General features: G+C 43.3%; 1 protein-coding gene across 1 annotated transcript in view; it reads left to right on the top strand.

The window, feature by feature from the left end:
• The first annotated feature begins 4,330 nt into the window (after positions 1–4,330).
• Positions 4,331–23,275, top strand: part of AMT (aminomethyltransferase) — a 39,506-nt gene continuing 20,561 nt past the window's right edge. The window contains exons 1-5 of the mRNA XM_033925759.1: positions 4,331–4,625; positions 14,253–14,420; positions 17,217–17,297; positions 20,272–20,403; positions 23,081–23,159. Of these exons, the coding sequence (XP_033781650.1) occupies positions 4,422–4,625; positions 14,253–14,420; positions 17,217–17,297; positions 20,272–20,403; positions 23,081–23,159 (664 nt within the window). The 5' untranslated portion in view covers positions 4,331–4,421. The remainder of the gene's footprint in view (positions 4,626–14,252; positions 14,421–17,216; positions 17,298–20,271; positions 20,404–23,080; positions 23,160–23,275) is intronic.

The following is a 23,275-nucleotide window of genomic DNA, read 5'->3' as shown; positions in this document are numbered from 1 at the left end:
GGAGTAATGAACTTGGTGGAGGGGGGAAGATGGACTTGGGGGAGATCATGGAGAGGGGAGATGGGGGGAGGGATAGAAGAAATAATGAATCTAAAAACAGGAGAGGAAGAGAGTTGGTGGACAATGGGATTTAGGAAGGGACGGAACAGAAAGGGAGAGAAGTTGGACACAAGGGATGGTGGTGGGGGGGATAAAGATACTGGATAGGAGGGTAGTTAGAAAGAGAAAGTGAGAGCTGGTGGGGAAGGAGGGCGAGATGCATGAAAGGGTAGTTGAAAAAAGGAGAGATGGTGGATCTGGGTATGGTGGAGTCCATTGCTGCAGCTACAGGAATAGAGGCAGAAAAAAGGAAAGATACCAGACCTCCGGGGGGGGGGGGGGGGGGGAAAGGGAGAATAGAAATGAAAGATGGATGGTTATCACGGAGAAAGAAGAAAATGACAAATGGGCAAGAGACCCTGGCAAGCAAATTATCAGAAGACGTTTGTTGCAGAGCCTGGGACCAACATGATTTGAAAAATGACCAGACAACAAAAGGTAAAAAAAAATAAAATATATATATATATATTTTCTGTTTTGTGATTACAATGTGTCAGATTTTTAATTTGTATCCTGCCAGAGCTGGTATTAGACCGTGAATGTGAGCTAGGATTTAATAGAGAGAGGAAAAGTCTTTTTTGTTTGTTTATTTTGTTTACACCACAGTGCTAATGTGGGTAGGAGAGGGCAAAGGGGGTGAAGAGGCTATAAAATAAACTCACCAGGTATTTGGAAAAAAACACTCAATTGTGCAGGAAAATCGAATCGAAAAATCAATTCAATAGGCTGAATCAAATCAAAATATTTTTTTCCTGAATTGGGCAGCACTAGTTTAAATACATATGTGATGTAAATATGCATGAGTCAAGTCTCTTTCATTTGAAAGGAAGCTCTGGAATGAAGGAAATACTTTTTAACAGAAAGGGTGGTGGATGCATGGAACAATCTCCCCGTTAGAGATGGTGGAGACAGAGACTGTGTCTGATTTCAAAAAAACCTGGGATAGGCATATGGGATCTCTTAGAGAGAGGAAGAGATAATGGTTACTGGATGGGCCATTTGGCTTTTATCTGGCATCATGTTCTATGTTTCTGTGTAACTGTCTGATGAATAATATATATTAGTATATATCAGTGTATTACAAACTGAGATTCCAAGTGTGCTGCGGCACACTGAGGAGGAAGAGAGGCGCCGGCCAGCTGACTTGCCTACAGGACGTGCCTCTCTGTGAGAGGCGCATCTTGTAGGGCCAGAGGTTTTCAACACATGGTACGGCACCAGTGCTGCATGTCTAGCAACTTCCTGCTGCTTTCACATATCTCCTGGGACTGCTGCCTTCCTTGTCTTCTCTCCCCACCCCCAGAGTAGCTGCGGCAGCTCAGTATGTGATTAACTTCGCTACACACTTGCCACTTTGCCACACACTAGCATTAGTTTAGACGCAGTTCCATTAGGCAGTCTTGGGGCCTTTGCTAAGCCAGTCCATGCAACTTCCTCTTTTGTCAGAGGCGGGCTGTCCTAGCAAAGGCTCCGAGGATGCCTGATGGAACTGCATCTAAACTAATGCTAGTGACAGCTCTGTGGGGAAATTAAAAGCACAGTATGTTGCCGCTAGAGAGAGGAGAGGTACTGCTAGACAGGTGTTTTACCACTTATTTTTGCCCAATGGGATGATCAGTAACCCTCAGAAAGGCACCCAGACAATATAAAGCTTAAACAATAACACTTTATTACATGCATAGATAAATATTAAAATAGATTAACATCACCGTATTTCCGGACATCACTATCCCTCACAATCTGGAACCCAAAGCGATTGATAGGAGAGGAGAATCGAACGGGCTGTCCCTTGTTGCAACGAAACTGGATTCAAATTCTATGGGCTGAGTTTTTCTCTTTTATAGAGAAAAACTGCTGCCCTCTTAGTAAGACAGCCGGTTCTGTTCTTTTGTTATCTGTTTTGACAACACCCAGGTCAAAAGAGGTCAAGATAGCAGATACTTGTCACTGTCTTTTTGATGTAGTTTCCCATCTGTCTTTACTGATGATCATCTGGTTTTACTGTCCTTTGAAGATCAATGAGGTCAGGATGTTAGCTCCTGTGGAGATCAAAGAGGTCAGGATCTTAAATAAGCAAGGTTATTGCAGAGACCATCTGGTCTTACTGTCCTGTGGAGATCAAAGAGGTCAGGACGCAAGGAGGTGTTGTAGTTTATTGTCTCTTTGATGCTATCCAGTTGTCACTCAAATAAAGGAAGTCAGGATAGGTGTTGCACTGTCTCTTTGATGCTATCAAGAAGGTGTCACAGAGGCCATCTGTCCTTTTGGTGTGATCAAGGAAATCAGACCAAAGAGGTCAGGATCTACAATAAGCAATGTTATTGTAGAGACCATCTGGTATTACTTTTCTTTGGGGGTAAGGAGTTCAGGTCAGCAGACTTGAGAATACATAAACAAAATTATCAGTAATATGCTGGGGCATAACTGGCATAACAACAGGGGAGAAGGGAAAGGGAAGGGAAAAGAGGTACTACTGGACAGAGAGAGAGGTGCTGCTGGATAGGGGTGAGGGAAAGGGAAGGGATAAGAGGTGCTGCTGGATTGATAAAAGAGGAGAGAAAGGAAAGGTGCTGCATAGTGTAGGGCAGTGATTCCCAACCCTGTCCTGGAGGAACACCAGGCCAATCGGGTTTTCAGGCTAGCCCTAATGAATATGCATGAAAGAGATTTGCATATGATGGAAGTGCAAATTTGCTTCATGCATATTCATTAGGGCTAGCCTGAAAACCCAATTGGCCTGGTGTTCCTCCAGGACAGGGTTGGGAACCACTGGTGAGATGATGCATGGGGAGAGAGTTGAGTTGGGGTGGGAAGGAGGGATGTCACTCGAGGGAAGAGGCAAGGAGAGAGAGAGAAAGCATGCAGGAGGCAGAAAATGTTGGACTCATGGGGGAGACAGAAAGGAGGGAAGGAGAAATGTCACACTCGGGGGAAGGGGGAGAGGGCAGAGAGTGAAAAGTTGGACTCATGGAGAGAAGTTGGGGGAGAGAAGGAGGACCAGAGGAGAAGCAGCATGCAGGAGAAAGAAATGTTGGACTGGGAGGGGGACCAGGAAAGAGGAAGAGAAGGGAGATGGACTGCAGCAGGCCGAAAGGAGGAAGGGAGAGAGAAATGTTACACAGGGGGGTGGGGGAGGAGGGATGACTAAAGGAAGGGAGAAATACTAGACCAGAAAATGGAAGGGAAGGAGGGGAGTCTAGTAGCGCTGTAGAAATAATAATTGTAGTAGTATTAGTAGAGATAGATGCCAGATTGGAAAGGAGAGAGAGATGTTGGCCCTCTGGGAGGAGGGAGGGAAGGAGAGAGATGTCAGACCATGGAAACAGGGAGGGAAGGAGAGAGAGAGAGATAGGAAGGTAAGGTAAGACATGGGAAAGTAGATTTTGAGAAGAATGGAATGTTAATGCCAAAGATGGAAGCAAGGCAGGAAGTGAAGGAGAGAAAAACAGTCAATTGATAAGAAGGCACTGGAAAAGCTCAGAAAAATAGTCACCAGACAACAAAGGTAGGGAAAATGATTTTATTTTCAATATAGTGATTGAAATGTGTCAGTTTTGAGAATTTATATCTGCTGTGTATATTGTGTGTATATGAAAAATGAATTGAAAAAATTGCATTATAATTAGTAAAGGTGGGATCTGGGGCGGAGCTTGGGAGGTCTGTGGTTGGTGTACTGAGTTGATATTTGTTAGACTTAGGGCAGTGGTCTCCAACTCAAACCCTTTCCAGGGCCACATTTTGGATTTCTAGGTACTTGGAGGGCCTCAGAAAAAAGTTAGTTAATGTCTTATTAAAGAAATGACAATTTTGCATGAGGTAAAACTCTTTATAGTTTATAAATGGTTCCTGTTGGCTAAGTCTTAATAATATAGCGACATATGATCAAGAAAGTGTTTTAGTTTACTTTTGTGATTATGGTAAACATACCGAGGGCCTGCAAATAGTACCTGGTGGGCCGTGAGTTTGAGACCACTGACTTAGGGGGTACTTAGTTTGAAGTAGTTGAGAAACACTGCTGTAGGCAATCAGCTGGCACCTGGAGGGTCTGTGCGCATGCGTGGAGAATGTGATGATGTCACGCAGGTGCATGATGTCATCATGGCGATGACCACATACTTTCGGGCGCCTGGTGCCGTGGCTACTACCTTTAGTGTGGCCCAGCTTGAGAAAGTTTGAGAGACACTGGTCTATATTTCACTGAAGCCTAAATGGCCCACCTGGACAAGTAAGCCAAGCCTTCTCTCATTGGACAAAGAGTAGCCAATCCGCTCCTTTGCTACGCGGCCGCTTACCTGCACGGCCCCAGATGGCGACGTGAGCGCATGCGTGCGGAGGCGAGCATGCGCAGTGCGGTCCCGAGCGCGAGTTCGCTGCGGCGGGGCAGAATGGTGCGGGTCGGGACGAGCGGCTTCCAAGTTGGGCTTCGGCTCGGTGGCGGTTACCGGAGCGGCTTCAGAGCGAGCGGACTAGGCCGAACTTTAACACGCGCTTATGCAGAGAAAAAGTTCAGTTCCGACTGCGGCCAGGTAAGAAGAGGCGAAAAGTTGGAGGCGAAGAGGTAAAAGCCGGACCTGCCGGATCCCTCCAGGCTTTCAGAAGGGCGCCTGGACCCGCCCCCCCCCGCTCCCCCCCCCCACCGCACATCTGCTGCTCCCACTTTTCTCATTGCAATTGGATTCTGACACCCCACCACGAGGTCTCTTTCCGCCTGATTTCGATTGCTTGAGAAAGTTGCACTGCAACAATTCAATGGTTTTGTTCTGGAAGTGGGTTGCTTGGATTCCATGCAATTTGGTTTCAGAAAGGCCCAGTGTGGAATTGTTATTAGCATCAGTTGTTGAGACATTGCGAAAATTCATATTGTGTCCTTTCTCTGGATGTGTCGGGAGCCTTTGACACAGTGAATATTGATCTGTTCCTGTTGAAATTATTTAATTTGGAGGAGAGGTTTATTCTTGGTTCAATATCTACTTAGCAAGGTCAGACAGTTTCTGCAAAGAAAGGGGTGCCTCAAGATTCTGCACTATCCTTATTCTCATTTAACATATACAGTAAAACCTTGGTTTGCGAGCCTAATTCGTTCCGGAAGCATGCTTGTGATCCAAAGCATTTGTAGATCAAAGCAAATTTCCCCTTAGGAAATAATAGAAACTCAGACTCATTATTGTTGTAATGCTTGTGCTGCGCTCAGCGATGCGATGCACGTATGTTTTGCATACTTGTACGTGGTGCACATCAGTGTGCTCATATTGCAAGACAACGCTTGTTGATCAAGTTAAAATTTTATGAAATCTTTTGCTCGTTTTGCAAAACACTCACACACCAAGTTACTCACAGTCCAAGGTTTTACTGTATGTGATTAAACTAAGTAAAATGTTTCAGTCTTTAGGAGTGGAATATCGTTTATATGCAGATGATATCTTGTTCTTTTTTCCTATGAGGAATATTCAGGAAGCAGAGACAGATATGTATGAGATAACAATGTGGATGGGCCAGCATGGTTTAAAGTTGAATGTGGAAAAAACTGAAGTTACGGTCGGAGGAGAAATTGGGACTGCAGATACCCCTATTCAGTTTTCAATTATGGGTACACAGTTATTGGTGAAGAGCAAGATGTTAGTTCTTGGTGTATAGTTAGATTCTCAACTCTCCATGAAGAAACATATTTCTAAAGTAGTTCAGGGAGGATATTACATTCTATATAGATTGAAACCACTGCTTCTGCCTGTAGATTTTCGCTCTGTTGTTCAAGCACTGTTGTTGACTTGGCTTGATTATTGCAATTTGCTCTATCTTGGATTGACAAAGAAAGCATGTAATCCATTACAGCTTCTAATGAATTCAGCAGCTTGATTAATAGAGGGTATCCCTAGGATTGACCACACCACACCAGTTCTAAAATCTTTACACTGGTTGCCTATACTGCAGCGGATATGCTACAACGTTTTTGTCATTTGTTCACCAAATTTTGTATTACATTACATTAGTGATTTCTATTCCGCTTGTGCCTTGCGGTTCTAAGCAGATTACAAATTAGTAGTCTGGACATTTCCAGGAGCATTACAGTACAAAGAATCATGTATATAGCAAGTTACAATAGATAGTCTGGACATTTCCAGGAAAATTACAAAGCAAAGAGTAAGTATATAATAGGTTACTGTGATGAATAATAATACATTTGGGATACAGTAGTGAGTTGTACAATGTTGAAGGTGTTGCTGTGGTGGTGCTGGTGGTGTTCATGAGGGTATTTTCTAGTGCTATAGTGAGGTTAGAATGATGGGAAGTGTTTTTTGAAAAGATGAGTTTTGATTTATTTTCGGAATTCTCTAATGTCTGTTGATTTGATCAGTAGATTGGAGATGGTAGTGTCAATCTTCGCTGCCTGTGTCGCCAAAAGGCTGTCGTATAGTTTCTTGCGTCGGGTACCATTGAGAGGGGGGTAGATGAATAGGCTCTGAGTTCTCCTTATTCTGGGTGAGAGGTTACGGTATAGTCGGTTGTTTAGGTAGCTGGGTGCTGTTCCGTGGGTTACTTTATATAGAAGACAGTAGAATTTGAATTGGGATCTTGCTTTTATCGGTAGCCAGTGTGAGTCTAGGTATGCATTGGTGATGTGGTCATATTTGCCGAGGGAGTAGATGAGTCTGAGGGCTGTGTTCTGAACGGTCTGTAGTTGTTTTATCATGTAGTTTGGGCATGATAGGTAGAGGCTGTTACAGTAGTCTACAATACTTAGTACAAGGGATTCTTCTGCTCCCACTTGATTTTATAACTTGTGGGAAGTTTATAAACTTTGAAATCTGCTGGGGAAATGACACTAACTAGTCTAAAGGAATAGCACCAATCATTAGGTTGCATCTCTCACCAATCAAGTTTCAAATTTTGGCACTTATTCTCAGCAGAGATCCACAATGATTCACTTCTGATGGGACTAAATGGGAGGATCCGTGGTGTAAAAGTTAACCAAAGATAAGGTGCTGGGGCAGGAAAGTTTACTTTTGCTGGTTCTTCCTGGTCTTGAACTCAAATCATCAGGCTCTCCACCTTGATATAGTGCAGATCTTCAAATGTAGTCTTCTCAACACTTTTGCAATTAATGACGCCCTCTTCTATGGCTTCTTATTCCATAGCATGAAAGGCTTTTAACAGAAGTGTGATAAGGACCAGGTGAAACCTGAGAGGGTTCCCATTTCGTTGGTCTAGGCTTTTCTTCCGGCAGGCCTAGAGAGGGTTTTGGCAGTGGTCTCCTTTGAAGTTCAGGGTGCAGGCTTTTTGTGCTTCTCTGTACACAGAGATTCTAGTTCACTTACTGCTCTTCCAGATGTGACCAGATTTATGAGAGGGGCGCTTTGTTTGTGGCCTCACTTGCGTCATCCTTTCCCTTCGTGAAATCTTAACAAACCCGTAAGCTTCCTATCATCTGATTGCGGCAGAAGGAATCCTGGCAGCTTAGGGATTTCCCCCTATCAGGATCAGCTGAGCCGTGGATCCCTGCACCCCTCCCTCTGACATCCTGCATATCCCCCTGACTGTCTGAATTCAAGAGAGCTTGGGATAGGCACTTGGGTTCTCTTAGAGAGAGTAAGAGATAGTGGTTACTGCAGATGGGCAGACTGGATGGGCCATTTGGCTGTAGATACAAGAGATATCATGATAGAACTTTGCATTTTCAGATGGCACTATGGGACAAAGAGTTTAAGCGTCTGCTATCAAAATCTATTTCTTATCTTCATTATAGAAAACAACTGAGCCTGGAAAAAAGGAGGCTCAGGGGAGATATGATAGAGACCTTCAAGATCATGAGGGGCATAGAGAGGGTGGATAGGGACAGATTCTTCAGACTGAAGGGGACAACAAGTACGAGGGGGCATTCGGAGAAACTGAAGGGAGATAGGTTCAAAACAAATGCAAGGAAGTTTTTTTTCACCCAAAGGGTCGTGGACACTTGGAATGCGCTACCGGAGGAAGTGATCAGGCAGAGTACGGTACAGGGATTCAAACAGGGATTGGACGGATTCCTGAGGGATAAAGGGATCGTGGGATACTGAGGGAGGAGCTGGGATGTAACACAAGTATAGAAAGCTAACCAGGTAATAAGTATAGAAACCCAACCAGGTCGTGCATGTGCAAGACTGGAGGGTTAGGACTTCGATGGGAAGATAGGACTTCAATGAGAAACCAAGGTGGCAAGGGAGCCCCTTCTGGTGATTCAGACAGGTCGTGACCTGTTTGGGCCGCCGCGGGAGCGGACTGCTGGGCAGGATGGACCTATGGTCTGACCCGGCGGAGGCACTGCTTATGTTCTTATGTTCTTAACTTAAGACTTTTTTGTTTTTAAAGTTTTTCAGCTTTTAAAGATTAATTTATCTGTCTTCCTGAATTTGTATTGTAGCTAGTCTTTTGTATACCGCATTGAACTCTACGATAATTGCGGTTTAAGTTTCAAGTTTATTTAGGTCTTGATATACCGCTTTTCTAAGCAAAGCAGTTTCCAATTTATACAAAGAATTAAAAAGTTTTAAAAACATAAAATAAAGGGAACAAATTCACATTTAATTCTTATGTTATGTTTCTATGTAAAGCAGACAGAACAAACCAGCACACTGTTCTCAGACTTCTTTCTTATCAACGAAGAATACGAATTGTTCATATTTCCCTTCTACATCTCTAAAAGATTCACATCCATCTGTAACCGAATGGTTCAAAAATATTCTGCACAGCACTTTGTTTTTAGCTTGCAGAATTTTGAGACAGTAATTGCGGCTATTTTAGACAATCTGCGCCTACTGTTTAGTAAGGGCCTTAATGCCCTGGTTATGCAATTCGATATGAGTTCTGCCTTTGATCTAGTAGACCACGAGAAACTGCTGCAGTGCCTAGACGCCATTGGTATCAGGGACGAGGTGCTGAATTGGTTCCGTGGCTTCCTTATGTCCCGCACTTATCAAATATGTTTTAATTATGGCCCTTCAGATACCTGGAGCAATCCATCCGGTGTGCCACAAGGGTCTCCGCTATCTCCATTGCTCTTCAACGTCTACATGTCCTCACTAGGCACGCAGCTAACCTAAAGTTAGGGATAAAACTATTTAGTTATGCAGATGATTTTACGATCATCATCCCATTCGTTAATTCTATCTCTGAAAGTATCCCTAAAGCTTCAGAAGCCATAAACGTGATGGAGCACTGGATGACAACCTTTAGGCTCAAACTTAATTCAGAAAAGACAACTTTCTTTGTTGCTTCGCCACATCCGCTTGACACCAAATCACCTCTATGTAATTACCCTATCCAACCTACCATAAAGATACTAGGTGTAACTTTGGATCAGTGCCTAACCATGAGAGACCAGGTGGACTCCTTGATCAGAAAGGGATTTTTCACTCTCTGGAAACTCAGATCCATTAAAGCTTATTTCGATACAGCAGCATTCAGAATCCTAGTCCAATCCCTCGTACTGAGTCTACTTGACTACTGTAACATCGCCTATTTAGCAATTTCCCCAAAGAACATGCAGCGTTTACAATTGATGCAAAATGCAGCGGTCAAACTGATCTTTGGGCTGAGGAAGTTTGACCACGTGACACCCTACTACCGGCAGCTGCATTGGCTGCCAATGGAGGCGCGCGTAAAGTTTAAATTTGCCTGCTTCTGCTTCAAAGCCCCTAAATATATAACTGACCTTTTCGTCTTCTCAGCCAACAGACACAAGAGAAGCTCACATTCCAACTTTGTTTCCCCCCCAGTGAGAGGTTGTAAACTGAAAAAACACCATGAACATCTTCTCTCGCACCAAGCAGCATCATGGGGTAAAGACCTAGAACAATTGCTTTCGCCCACTACTTATGAGGAATTTAGGAAACGTCTGAAAACACACCTGTTCCTAAAGTATCTAGACAACTGATCCTCTCTTCTCTCTCCCCTCTATAGCGAACTTGTTCTATTGATCACTCTCTCCTCAAAAAAATGGATTTCCTGTCCTATTAACCCTCTTTCTTCCTCCCCTCTTAAAGTCAATCAATTCGTACCTTTGCTTAATCTTTGTAAACCGCATAGAACTTCACGGTATTGCGGTATATAAGCTGTTATTATTATTATTATTATTAATAATTCTCTTCTTGTTTTTGGGATTTACTGTGTTTCAATTTGAACCACCACATTGTGTGCTCTATCTACCTCCTGTGTAGATCTTCAGTTTTATCTTTTCTGTTTGCTGTCCTGCATTTAATCCAAGGTACAAATCAATACTTTGAAAACACAGAACAGATCCTCTCAAAATTGACCTTTTTTGTTGCCTGCGTTGCTCCACCAGTTATAACAGGATCTGTTTATACTTTCTCAGTGCTATGCTTTATATGTATACTAGTCTTTAAGCCCGTTACATTAACGGGTGCTAGAACATATGTGTGTGTGTCTGTCTTTTTTTCTCTCTCTCTTCTTAGCCGCTTTCTTTCTTTCTGCCTTTATTTTTCCTTGGCTGTGAACTCCGAACCCTTTTGCCTTCCCTCCACTCAAGAGCACTCAGTGCAAAAAGATGTTTGATAACCTTCTGGTGACGCAAGCAGCAAAACTTAACCACTCCACCTCCAACCTGTTGACGACAATGGGCGACTTCAAAACTTTTCAAAAAATTTTTTGTAATGAATGATTAACTTTTCCCATGATAAGATATTTGATTAGAGGGGAACAGGGGTGGGATTTTATTTCTGATTATTACATAATATATCAATATTTGAATGAATTCACAATAAAGATGATTTTATGTATTATTGAATTGGGAGGGAGGGAGGGATGGGGGATTATATTCAATAAGAATGATATAAATTTAGATTTCTTACATAATATTTTAACATTATAGAATACTAATTTCCTAATGAAATGTTAAATTTGATGCTAATATGTGAGTTAATCAAGTGTGTATCTTTAAGTTTTATATGAGTTTATTTGATACACTTGTTCTAACATACAAAAATGAATAAAGAATTATAAAATAAAAAAAAAACTTTTCAAAAAGAAATCAAAACCCTACTTTTCAAAAAAATTATCCAGATATCTTAACCCAACCCTTCCCCCTCCTCCTAGATAAATTCTCCCCCAATACCTCCACTTAAATAATCTCTTCCTCCCCAAAACACCAACCAAGTATTCAGATCCCTGAAATGTAACGTAATCTTATTTGTACTCTAACTGTAATCTATTTGTTATATCACACAGTAACGTACAGTCAATTTAATATCCAATTTGCAAGTTCTTCCGGAATAAAATCACCAACACCAGAGCCACACTCATACTCAACCCATCCAACCAAAATCCAATCACAATCCACCCCACAGGAAAAGAAGCAATCGCAGCAGACAGAACTTGGTCTCAATTCCCAAACATAAAATGGCCAGAATTTAACAAATTATACAAAAAATACAGCCATGCCTCCTGTGACCTCAACCATTGCCCCCCATATCTCCTTACCACCTCTAGTATAAAGTTCCGCACCATAATTCTACAATGGATCCAATTCACGCTCACAGAGGGCACATTCCCGGACAACCTCAGCGAAATTGTCATCACCCCAATCCAAAAAGACCCAAAGGCACCACAAAACCTCCCTTCCAACTATAGACCTATAGCCTCAATTCCGCTATATGTCAAAATAACAGAAGGCCTAGTAGCCAAACTCCTCACCAATTACATAGAGGACCACAACCTACTACACCCCATGCAATCAGGATTCAGAACAAATTTCAGCACAGAGACATTACTAGGCTCCCTCATGGATACCGTCAGACAACAACTTAGTATAGGGAAAAAAATGCTACTCATACAACTGGACCTATCGGCAGCATTCGACCTAGTAGACCACAACATCCTTCTACAGATACTAGATGCAATAGGCATCTCAGACAAAGTATACTCCTGGTTCAAAGGATTCCTAAAACTCAGAACCTACAGTGTAAAATCAAACAAAGAAAAATCAGAATCCTGGTCAAACCCATGCGGTGTACCACAAGGATCTCCACTGTCCCCCACCCTCTTCAATCTATACACTGCCTCTCTAGGAACCCATCTGGATAATCTAGGCATAACATCCTATAGCTATGCAGATGACATCACCATCCTCATCCCATACGATCATTCCAAACATACCATGACAGAGGAACTTCACCACACACTGGAAGCAGTCACAACCTGGATGGAAAATCACAAACTTAAACTCAACCAAGACAAAACCAAATTCATCCTCCTAGAAAACGACAGGATCCAAACCACAACCATCCTAGACATAAACGCAACCAAATATCCCATCCAAACAACCATAAAACTACTAGGCATGACCATAGACAGATGCTGCACAATGCAGCCACAAATAAACAAAACAACTCAAAAATCATTCGCAATCATGAGAAACCTGAGACAAGTCCGAAAATTCTTTGAATGCACACAATTCCTACTTATAGTACAATCACTAGTACTAGGAATACTGGACTACTGTAACATTCTCTTCCTCCCATGTCCGGCGACTACGATAAGACAACTCCAAACAATCCAAAATACAGCCTTAAGACTCGTCTATTCATTGAAAAAACACGACCACATCACTGAAGCCTACATCAACTCACACTGGCTCCCAATCCAAGAAAGAATCCAATTTAAATTTTACTGCATATTATTTAAAACACTACACGGAGACAGCCCATCATACCTGAATAATCGCCTCATCCAAGCAACCAGCACCAGACACAGAAAAACGCACTCCCCATTCATACCCCCCCCATCCAAAGAAGTGAAAAGAACAAAACAACATGACGGCCTCCTAGCCACACAAGCTGCAAGACTGGATAACCAAATCTCCAACCTTCTGATGACCACCCCAGACTATAAGACGTTCAGAAAAGAAATAAAAACCACACTTTTCAAGAAATTCCTAAAACAGAAACAACAACACGACCACTAAAAGCCCTCAAGATCTTCATATTACCTCTCTAGCTATGCTCTACAATTCATATAATTCTGTCATTCTGTAACGCTGTAATTCTTTATTCATTGTAATTCTGTCCTTAAACTAACCTTTTGTAATCCGCCTTGAACCGCAAGGTAATGGCGGAATAGAAATCCCTGATGTAATGTAATGTAATGTAATGTACCTCTCCTCCCTTGTAACCAAAAAAACAAACAAACCCAAAACAAGGTACAAGTGGAATAAAAATCACTAATGTAATGTAATGTTGTAACTTCACTGGAAATGTCCAGTTAGCTCTTTTGTAATCCGCCTTGAACTGCAAGGTATAGGCGGAATAGAAGTCCCTAATGTAATGTAATATATGAGAGGTGCTTGGGATTTAAAATTGGCTTTATTTAACTCAAATCTATAGTAACACAGATCAACAATCTTAATTAAGGTCAGATTAAAGAAGTATATAGAAACTTACAATCTCTAGGATGGTATGTTGAATGTTTCCACACAGTCAGTACTATGGGTCGCATAATCAAAACAGACATATGTCTAAAAACCCACCCAAATCAGCACTTGGATAATCGAAACGGGTTTTAGGCCTCTGAATCCCGCTGTGCACCCAGAGCTGAAAGGGGTATTTTTGAAGGAGTGGTTAGGGCGGGATGTGGGTTGACCTAGACTGTGTCGTACTGCCGGGATAATCGAACGTTTTACGAGGCTGCCTTGGCAAAACTTATATGTTGTGATTTAGGCAATCTAAAAACAGGTCTAAGTGCCCAGAAGTTATCCAAAGTGACCAGATAACCACTGCAACACAAAGTACAGACCCCCACACACTGTATATACGTAGGATTGTGGTATAAATGTCTGTATTGAAAACCATCTCGGAAAACACTAACTCTGTATTATAACACCTTTACAGAAGCTCATGTAAACAATTGACTCCCCAGTCATCAGTAGTAGTATAGAAGCTTTCAATAACATAAATATGATATATGCCTGCTTACAAGTATGTATTTTTGTTTTATGGAAAAGGTGGTGGATACATGGACTAGCCTCCTGGTGGAGGTGAGGATTGTATCTGAATTTAAGAATTCACATAGGATCACTTAGGGAGAGGAGGAGATAGTAGATATTGTGTATGGACAGACTGGATGAGCTATTTGGCCTTTTATCTGCCATCATGTTTTTGTTTTTACAGGAAGCCCAGAAGAGGACTCCTCTATATGAATTTCACCGGAGCCTTGGTGGAAAGATGGTGTCCTTTGCTGGCTGGAGCATGCCAGTACAGTACAAAGAAGGCCATATTGAGTCACATCTGCACACACGGACACATTGCTCCCTTTTTGATGTGTCACACATGCTTCAGGTAATTTTGTGATTTTTCTGATAAGCTGGAGCATCTCCCTCCATGTAGAAGTTGCTCTGCAAGTTTCCAGACACACACCCATTACTTATACTAATTCTTTAGACAATTAGGTTCTTTCTTTGTTGTATCTGAACTTATCCCAGGACAAGCAGGCAGCATATTGTCATATGTGGGTGATGTCATCTAGAGAATGATACGGTGGCTGTTACCCGAGGCTAGCCGTGAGTAACCAGCCGAAATGGGGGAGAGAAAAGAGGTGGTCGCCATGGGTACGGGGAGGAGGCCATTCACTGCCCCAGGGAGCGGAGAATGGTCTTGTCTCCGCAGTGAAGGGAGGGAACGCGCTCCCTCCATACTGATAGCCGCCAACGCCGCCCAAGCATATCCCTCCATATCGCTGCCGCCTGAGCCCGATCACCGCCGCTGCCGCCTGATCATCTTCCTCCCTACTCCTTACCTTCGCGGCAGGCAATTTCTAAATGTGTTTCTTACCAGCAGCCGGAGCATTGAAATCGCGTGTGGCTGCCTTAAAGGTCCTCTCTGACGCAACCGGAAGTTGCATCAGAGACGACTTTTCCTGCAGCCACCTGCGATTTTAGGGTTTTAGGGAGTAAATGTGGGGTGCAGAAAAACAGATGCTGAAGGGAACTGGGGAAGGTGGGATAGAGAGGATGGGCTTTAGGCATCAGAGCCAATCAGGGCCTTAAAGCTCCTCCCTCTGTATCATAGGATATAAGGGAGAGGAGCATAAAGCTCTGATTGGCTCAGTCAAGCCAATCGGGGCCTTAGGTTCTTCCCTCTTGTATCCTGGGATACAGAGGGAGGAGCCTAAGGCCCTCATTGGCTCTTTGTCTAAAGCCAGGGGCCTTAGGGCCCTCCCTGTGTATCCCAGGATACACTGGGAAGGGGAAAGCTTGCCATTTTGCAATGGTGGGCCTGGAGAAGAGGAGGGACTTGGCATCCCTCCTGCTATCTATTTTTAAGGTATGGGGGAGCGGGGGGCATCCTGTGACAGAAGGGTGCAGGGGAGGGGAAGGGTCATTTGGGGGGATATGGTGGGGGGTTGCTTCATGGCAGCATGAGGGAGTGGGCATCCTTCCTGCTGATGGTTTGGGGGTCCTTGGGGGGGGCAGTCTGTGCAGGGGGAGTTGTTTTGCAGCGGTAGGAGGGAATGGACATCTCTCCTGATGATTTTGGCAGGTTCGGGGAGGAGGGGGTTTGCGATGGCAGGAGGGTAGTGGGCATACCTCCTTTCTCTGGTTCTGGGGGGGTTGTAATTGTATGGGGGGCAGCCTGGCATTTTTTTAATGGGCCAGATATTGTGTGTACCCATTGAAACAGTGAAAATATAGGCAGATCATTGTCTTTTCCGGGTCACTCCTGCTGACTCAATTCTGGCATGCAACTTAAGGGCATTGAGCGGATGCCTGATTTTAATATTAATGACCTCATTTGTATGCCAGAATCAGAGAATGTAGGACTGCACTGAAAACACGCAGTGAGCCTGTTTAGAGCATCGGGTCAGCAAATACGATCGGTCGCTAAACCAGTCAAAGAAGTTTAGCGACGATCGTTAAACGATCAGAGGCTTTAGTGCATCTATCCCTGGGCCCTGTAAATGCCAGTCATAGTTGACCCCCTGTAGCCACACTAACCGAGCTGCTGAGTTTCCCAGTTCAAGACTTTTTGGCCAGTTTTGGTTTTAAACTTTAGAACCATAAAGTAGTGTGCCATTCATAGCCCTAAATCAGTGGCCTCAAACTCGTGGCCCGCCAGGTACTATTTTGAGGCCCTCAGTATTATAAAGAATGATTCTTTATGGAAAACGTGTGCCTTAAGTGTCTGGCGGTCGCTGTAACCTCACGCAAGCACTTTCCTGCGTCTGTACGCGATTGTCCTCTCCACTCCACCTCACAATCGCGTACAGATGCAGGAAAGCGCTTGCGTGAGGTTCCAGAACATAAGGTAACCATTGGAGGCAGCGTAGCTTGTGCGTGTGTCCGGTGCTGGAGGAGATGAGAGCTGAAGGCGGTTGCGGATGCGACCGCCAAACACTTAAGGCACAAGTTTTTCATAAAGAATCATCCTTTATAATACCGAGAGCCTCAAAATAGTTGGTCCAAAATCTTGTCTTTTGCAGTTGATACTTCGATAGTTTTTCACTTTCTGCATGTTGCACTGCTTTCAGCTATGTAGAGCTGACTTTAAGTTTATAAATCTTATGACTATAAGTCAGCTCTACACAGCTGAAAGCTTTATTATATTATATTTATTATTATAAACTTATAGTTATAAGATTTATAAACTATATTATAACTATATGACAACTTTGCATGAGGTAAAACTCATTATAGTTACTATAACGAGTTTTACCTCATGCAAAGTTGTCATTTCTTTAATAAGACATTAACTATTTTTTCTGCAGCCCTCCAGGTACCTACCAAAATGTGGCCCTGCAAAGGGTTTGAGTTTGAGACCGCTGCCCTAGATTCTACACATTAAAAATCTGTGCTGTAGGTCCTCTAATGCATCGAGGGATAGGGTTGCCTGAAGTCCAGGACTAGTCTAAAATCTTCCTCTTGTAACTGGAGGAACCTGAAAACTCTAGACCTGTAGAAGTGTTTAGTGTTCTTATAACCAGAAGTCAAGCAAAAGCAAGGGAGAAAACTATAATTAACTCTTTATTTGGCACTGTTGCTCTCCTTCAACAACAAGTTATGTAAAGCTTCTGCCAATGAAAGGGTTAACATTGTAGAAACCACAATCAGCAGTAAAGAGTTGTCCATCTCTTTTCAGACTAAAGTTTTGGGCAGAGACCGTGTGAAGTTTATGGAGAGCCTAGTAGTGGGAGATATTGCTGAACTTCAAGAGAACCAGGTACTCCCACATTTGTGCATGGCTTGTTAATTTGAGCTATGGATGCCGATGAATTGACAATTTTAGAATTTGTTGCTTGCCTTTTCCAAATCCAAGATCAAGGTGAGATCCACTGAGCTACAGAACTTGTTTTCCTGCCTAATCAAAGTTGTACCTGAGGTAGTGTTGAGTAAAGTGAGTTGCCTAGGTCACAAGGAGCATCAGTGGTTTACGTTTCAACAATTTTTATTGAAAACTGCACCTTGAGACCAATTACAAAATCAAGATAAGAAGGAAAAAATAAGAAAACAATCTCAGATCAACAGGTTGGCTATACAGTGCTAGAAGAACAAATAGGATATAGGAGTAACAAAGAAATCCAAGGATGCAGTATCATTACAGATCACTCTACAACCCTTCCCTTGAGGGGATGAATTCTGGCCTAGTGCCTAACCTGGCTCTAAGAGGGAGGTTGTAGAGGATCTGCATTAAAGATAGTTTTCACAGCAAGCTGTGAACTACTATCTGCCTCTGCCCACCCACCCCCTAGGCTCACATTACTCTTCTAAATTACCCTTCACATTTCTCCAGCTGATCTTAACAAGGACAATCTGCACAAACCTGAAACACCTAACCCGCAAACCCTCTCACCAGATCTGGAAACTCACCCTTTTCCCCACACCTGAAGAGGATCTGCTCTGCTGAGAAAATAAAAAACACATCCATTGGAACATTTTGTCTGGTGGTATTCAAACTTGGGAAAGGTAAACTTGGGTTATATTTTTGTAGTTCTCTTTTTAGCTCAGCAAAATCAGTCAGGCAGTTGTGTAGCCTTTAGAGTCTGTTAGAGAAGGAGGGAAGAGGACATTCTCTTTCTGAGAGGAGAAAAGCAGAAGACATATCTTTGGGTAAGTAGACATTATTTTGCTCTGAGCTTTGATAGGTTTGAGGAGAAAAGCTCAATTGTAGGTTCCCTTCTAAAGACAGTTTAGATCTTTTAATAAAATCCTAAGGCTCTCTATACTAGTCTAATATATTCCTAGTAGCTTAATAAGGTTAATTAATTAGCTCAATAACAAGATGCAAACAGTAGCCCAGCAGCCAAGAGGGTTGCTATCCAATCTTTTGCATTGAGTGTCATATGTTGAGAATCTCGGCGAGAGGGAGAATTAAAAGTCCTTCAGCATGCGCAGATGCATGCTCATGGCCGGCAGAAGCAGGAAGATCTTCTAGCGGCACCGGCACATCCTGTGGGCTGTGTGCCGGTGCTGGGGGGGGAGGGTAAGTTTAAGTTGTTCGGGCGGGGGGTGCCGGTTTGCGCAGGGGGGGGTTGCCGGTTCGAGCGAGGGAGCCTTTGCGAGCGGGGGGGAGCGATGCCGGTTATTGGGGGGGGGGGGGTGCTCGCAAATCGAGTCAACACTCAGTTTGCGAGACAAGTTTTGCGAGAATGTTTTGCTCTTCTTGCAAAACATTCACAAACCGGGTTACTCGCAAACCGAGGTTTGACTGTATATGAATTATTTTAAATTTTATTCCATTGTTTTTACCCTTATTGTTTTTATTTTATTAATTGAATTTCCTGAATTCTATTGTAGAACGGTTCCTCCCTTCTGTTCCTTTTTACATATTACTTTAATTCATTTAGATATCATTTACATTGGTGGTGCCCCTATCTGTAAAGTTAGCAATTTCTATGAAATATTCTAAATGCTTCTCTCCTCTCTTGCCCTCCATAGTGCTCCCTACCCTCTTCTAACCCCTTCCTCTGAAATATAGAGCTTGTATAGGTATGTGTGACGCACAAATGGAAGAAATGAAATAAAATAAATAACGTGATCAAATTTGAGCTGATACCAGGAGTAACATTGCAAAAGAAATCTACTGTAGGGGCATTTAATTTTTGGGAGGGCGACTATGATAAAATGAGGAAAATGGTTAAAAAGAAGCTAAAAGGATCAGTTGCAAAGGTTAGGACTGTAAACCAGGTGTGGATGTTATTTAAAAATACCTTTGTGGAAGCCCAGACCAGATGTATTCCACATATCAGCAAAGGTGGAAAGAAAAGAAATGAGAGCCGGCGTGGTTAAAAGGTGAAGTGAAAGAGGCTATTAGAGCCAAGAAAACATCCTTTAAAGAATGGAAAAAGGATCCGAATGAATAAAAATAAGAAGAAACACAAGCACTGGCAAGTTAGATGCAAAACATTGATAAAGACAGCTAAGAAAGAATATGAAGAGAAACTTGCAAAAGAGGCAAAAACTCATAGCAATCGTTTTAGGTACATCAGAAGCAAAAAACCTGTGAGGGAATCTGTGGGACTGTTGGATGATCAAGGAGCAAAAGGTGTGCTCAGGGAGTATAAGGCCATAGCGGAAAGACTGAATGAATTCTTTGCTTCAGTCTTTACGGAAAAAGATATGAGAGATCCACTTGAACCGGAAATGGTTTTCAAGGGTGATGATGCAGAGGAACTGAAAGAAATCTTGGTGAATCTGGAAGATGTACTAAGCCAAACTGACAAGTTAAAAAGTGATAAATCATCAGGACCGGAAGGTATACATCCCAGGATACTAAAAGAGCTCAAATATGAAATTGCTGACCTGCTGTTAGTGATGTCGTAGGGGAAAACACCCTCCAGGGATTCAAGACAAAGTTGGACAAGTTCCTGCTAAACTGGAACGTACGCAGGTGAGGCTGGACTCATTTAGAGCACTGGTCTTTGACCTGGGGGCCGCCGCGTGAGTGGACTGCTGGGCACGATGGTTCAGGTTCTCACTTAAATGTTTTTAATGATTCCCTTTTTTCTGATAAATGTCAGCTTTGCTCAATGCGCTTTTAGTGCCAGAAAGCTAGTCAAGAAATGTATTGTTACCTTTTTCTATTGGTCTAAAAACCATCTGTTCCTTTTTATTTAACTCTTTGTTTTTATTGGTCATTTCTTTGTCTTTATAGCAGCAGTATACTAAAATATATCTTTGGTGTTCCTTTGTTTCAGGGCACACTTACTCTGTTTACTAATGAGAAAGGGGGCATCATTGATGACTTGATTGTGACCAACACCTCGCAAGGGCATCTGTATGTGGTATCCAATGCTGGCTGTGCTGAGAAGGATTTAGCTCTCATGCAGGTCTGGTTTTTTCTATTCCTCTGATTTTATTTAGCAAATCAAAATTCTGTTACGTCCCTTCCAGATTCCATACGCTAGGTGTTAAATCCCAACCTGCAGTCTGGGTGTTGCAGAATTTGCATCTTTTCAGAACACATGATGCGCTCCCTCTAGTGGTAGAAACAGTTTCACTTTCTGCAAGCAGTCTGGGCAGAAAAGTCTTTTGCTGTTGCTATGCTTCTGTTTCTTATTTTTTCACTTAAATTTCATTTCTCGGTGGCTTCATTGCCTTGAGACCCCTCCCCGGTGGTCCGCTGGCAGAGAAAAGGATGCAGACTGCAGCTTCACAGAGAAACTTTGGTGGATCTGTGGAGCCAGCCTGCTGTGTGCCACCCTCTTTAAGTGCCCACGGCCCTTTCCTGTGGAAGTCTTCTGGCCGGTGACCCCACAGTCACAGGTTTCTAGTGTCTGGACAGAAACCCACCCGGGTTTCAAGATGCAGGCTGCCTTTCCCGCCCCTGGCCACGTGGCGAAGGATCTGTTGGGGCGGAGGGTGTAGTCGGTCTCTGGCCAGCTGGCAGTCCAAAGATCTTCATTCCTGGCCATTTGGAACTGTTCTGAGGCAGAAAAGATCTTTTTTTTTTCCACTCAGCTGCTATAAAACACTGATAGGCAAAAGGCACTGCAGGAACTGTAAGTAACTCCGTTATTTCCTATGGGAACTTTGGGGGTGGCCTGGAAAACTTTTTAAATCTGTTCTTCACAGTTTCTGTGGGTAAGGTTCAGGTCTCCCCCAGACTCCAAATCGCTATTTTTTTATTTTCGGATTTTGTTTATTTTTGCCGTTTTTGGGGGCCATCTTGGATTTTAAAATTGATCTTTTTTTCTAACTTTAAATTCTGCCTCAAAACCCCCTCAATTTGCCTCAAAATCAATTGGGACGGACTCCCCAGCCCCTAATCTATTGGATTTGGACATTGATTGTGCCAGATCAGCAAATTTAAAACAAGTGCTCTAGCATGCTGGGGGATGGGGCAGGAGCTTCGGACTTTGCCTGTTCCGTGTCCTCTTGGGTTGGGGAGCTGGCCTGGGTCTGTGCCTTCTGAAGAAAATCTTGCCCAAGGGCCATTTTGGAGTTATGGTGTCTTCCTAGTCTCTGGGTTTTCTAGGGCTTCTCTTTGGTAGACAGAACCTTCGTCAACAGATTAGAATTCTCTTGGATTGTCTGGCTTTCTCGCCGTGGGTTCTGGCGCTTGAGCTGCCTCCTTGAAGGCGATCCCCTGGGCAAGAGCGCCCATGCACCCTTGATGGGAGTCCCTCGTCTCTTGATGATCTCCGCTGAGTTTTTGCCCCTTTAATGGCCACTCTCCTAGATGTAGCTAGATAACAGCAATTTGAGATGGTGGCTTCAGGTTAACTTTCAGCAAGGTTTCTTCAGATTTCAGAGTGGATAACTCTTAGTACAAATGCTGTTGGGTTGCGGGCTCATTGTGGGGCCCGCTCCATTTAGGGGTAGTAGACTCCTGGTCTGCAATGTTGGTGGACCTTTAGTCTGGAGCTTCGGAAATTCAGCTAGCTATTCGCACTCCAGCCCTTTCAGGAAGACCAGCGGTGGCATATATACATCATGAGGGAGCTCTAGTGCTCGCTCTCTTTCAAGCAAGACAGATCGGCAGCATTCCACTGAGAGGAAGCGCTTCTTCTGCCTTTCTCGGCAGCCCCTGGGGCCGGAGTCGCCAATTTTCTAGCAGTCTTCCTCAGTCGACATTTCCTGGTCTCAGGAGCCTGGTTCCTCTCACAGAAGCCATTCTTCTTGTATGTTTTTAGCAGGACGAGAGGCTCTGGCTCCCTTTTCATTAATATCTTCTTAGTCAGGGACCCCAGTGTCCTTGGAGAACCCATGGCATTGGGTTCTTACGGCATGGCTCTTGAGCAATCAGCCTTGATGATGACCGGTTGTCTCGACTCTTTTGCGCTCGAAGTACCCTCTGCTTTGGTTTCTTCTGCCAAAGCCTGGCCTGGTAGGCTTTTCTCACAGGGAGGTGCTAGGAGTTAGGTAGAACCTAAGCAGGTAGGTAGTCCTCGTTTTCCTTCAGGAGGGTTTAGCCAGAAGTCTGGCAGTGGTCTCCCTGAAAGTTCAGGTTGCAAGCCTTAATCGTTTTTCCTCTACGTCTTCCGGCATGCTCCTGTTGTATATAACTCCGTTACGCGCCTGTCTGTTTCCTCCTACTTCATGCTCATTCTTGCAGTCTCTCTTGTTGTAAACCATCTTGAACTGAAAGGTTTGACGGGATATAAATAAAGCTGTTATTATCATAAACTGCAGTCATGCGTTCATTGATCTCCTTTGGCTTTTTCCCTTTTGGCTTTTTCTTGGAATGTTAGACTCCAACTGGGTATAAGAACCCTTGAGACATGTCACAACATGCACAGATTTGACTGCTTTCATCTTGAAACAACTTTGCTGAGGCTGACTGTTTTTGCCTTTGCTTTCGGGATTCTGCTTCTGCTTTCTTTCACATTTGTATCTGTGACAAAGTGACTAATTTCTCTTATCTGTGTTACTGTGATGCTATGTCCTGCTTACCCTGAACTTTGCTGTCAGTTTTACCTGCTGCTCACTCAAATATTATTAGAACGCTGGAACGCTGTGAACAAATACAAAACCCATACTTACCAGCTTTTCTTTCCATTACAGAACAAATTGAAAAAATTTAAAGCCTCTGGACTTGATGTTGACCTGGAGATCATGGACCAAGCACTTCTGGCCCTGCAAGGTAACTATTCAGGACAAACAAAAGTTAAATAGGATCAAAGATCCTCTTCTCCAAGGACAAGCAGGCTGTACTATTCTCCCAAGTGGGAAAGTGTGGGAATTGAGTGATGTCCCCCA

Source organism: Geotrypetes seraphini, chromosome 17, assembly GCF_902459505.1.
Source record: "Geotrypetes seraphini chromosome 17, aGeoSer1.1, whole genome shotgun sequence".
In the NCBI taxonomy this organism is placed as follows: domain Eukaryota; kingdom Metazoa; phylum Chordata; class Amphibia; order Gymnophiona; family Dermophiidae; genus Geotrypetes; species Geotrypetes seraphini.
This window is presented reverse-complemented; position numbering and strand designations above follow the sequence as displayed.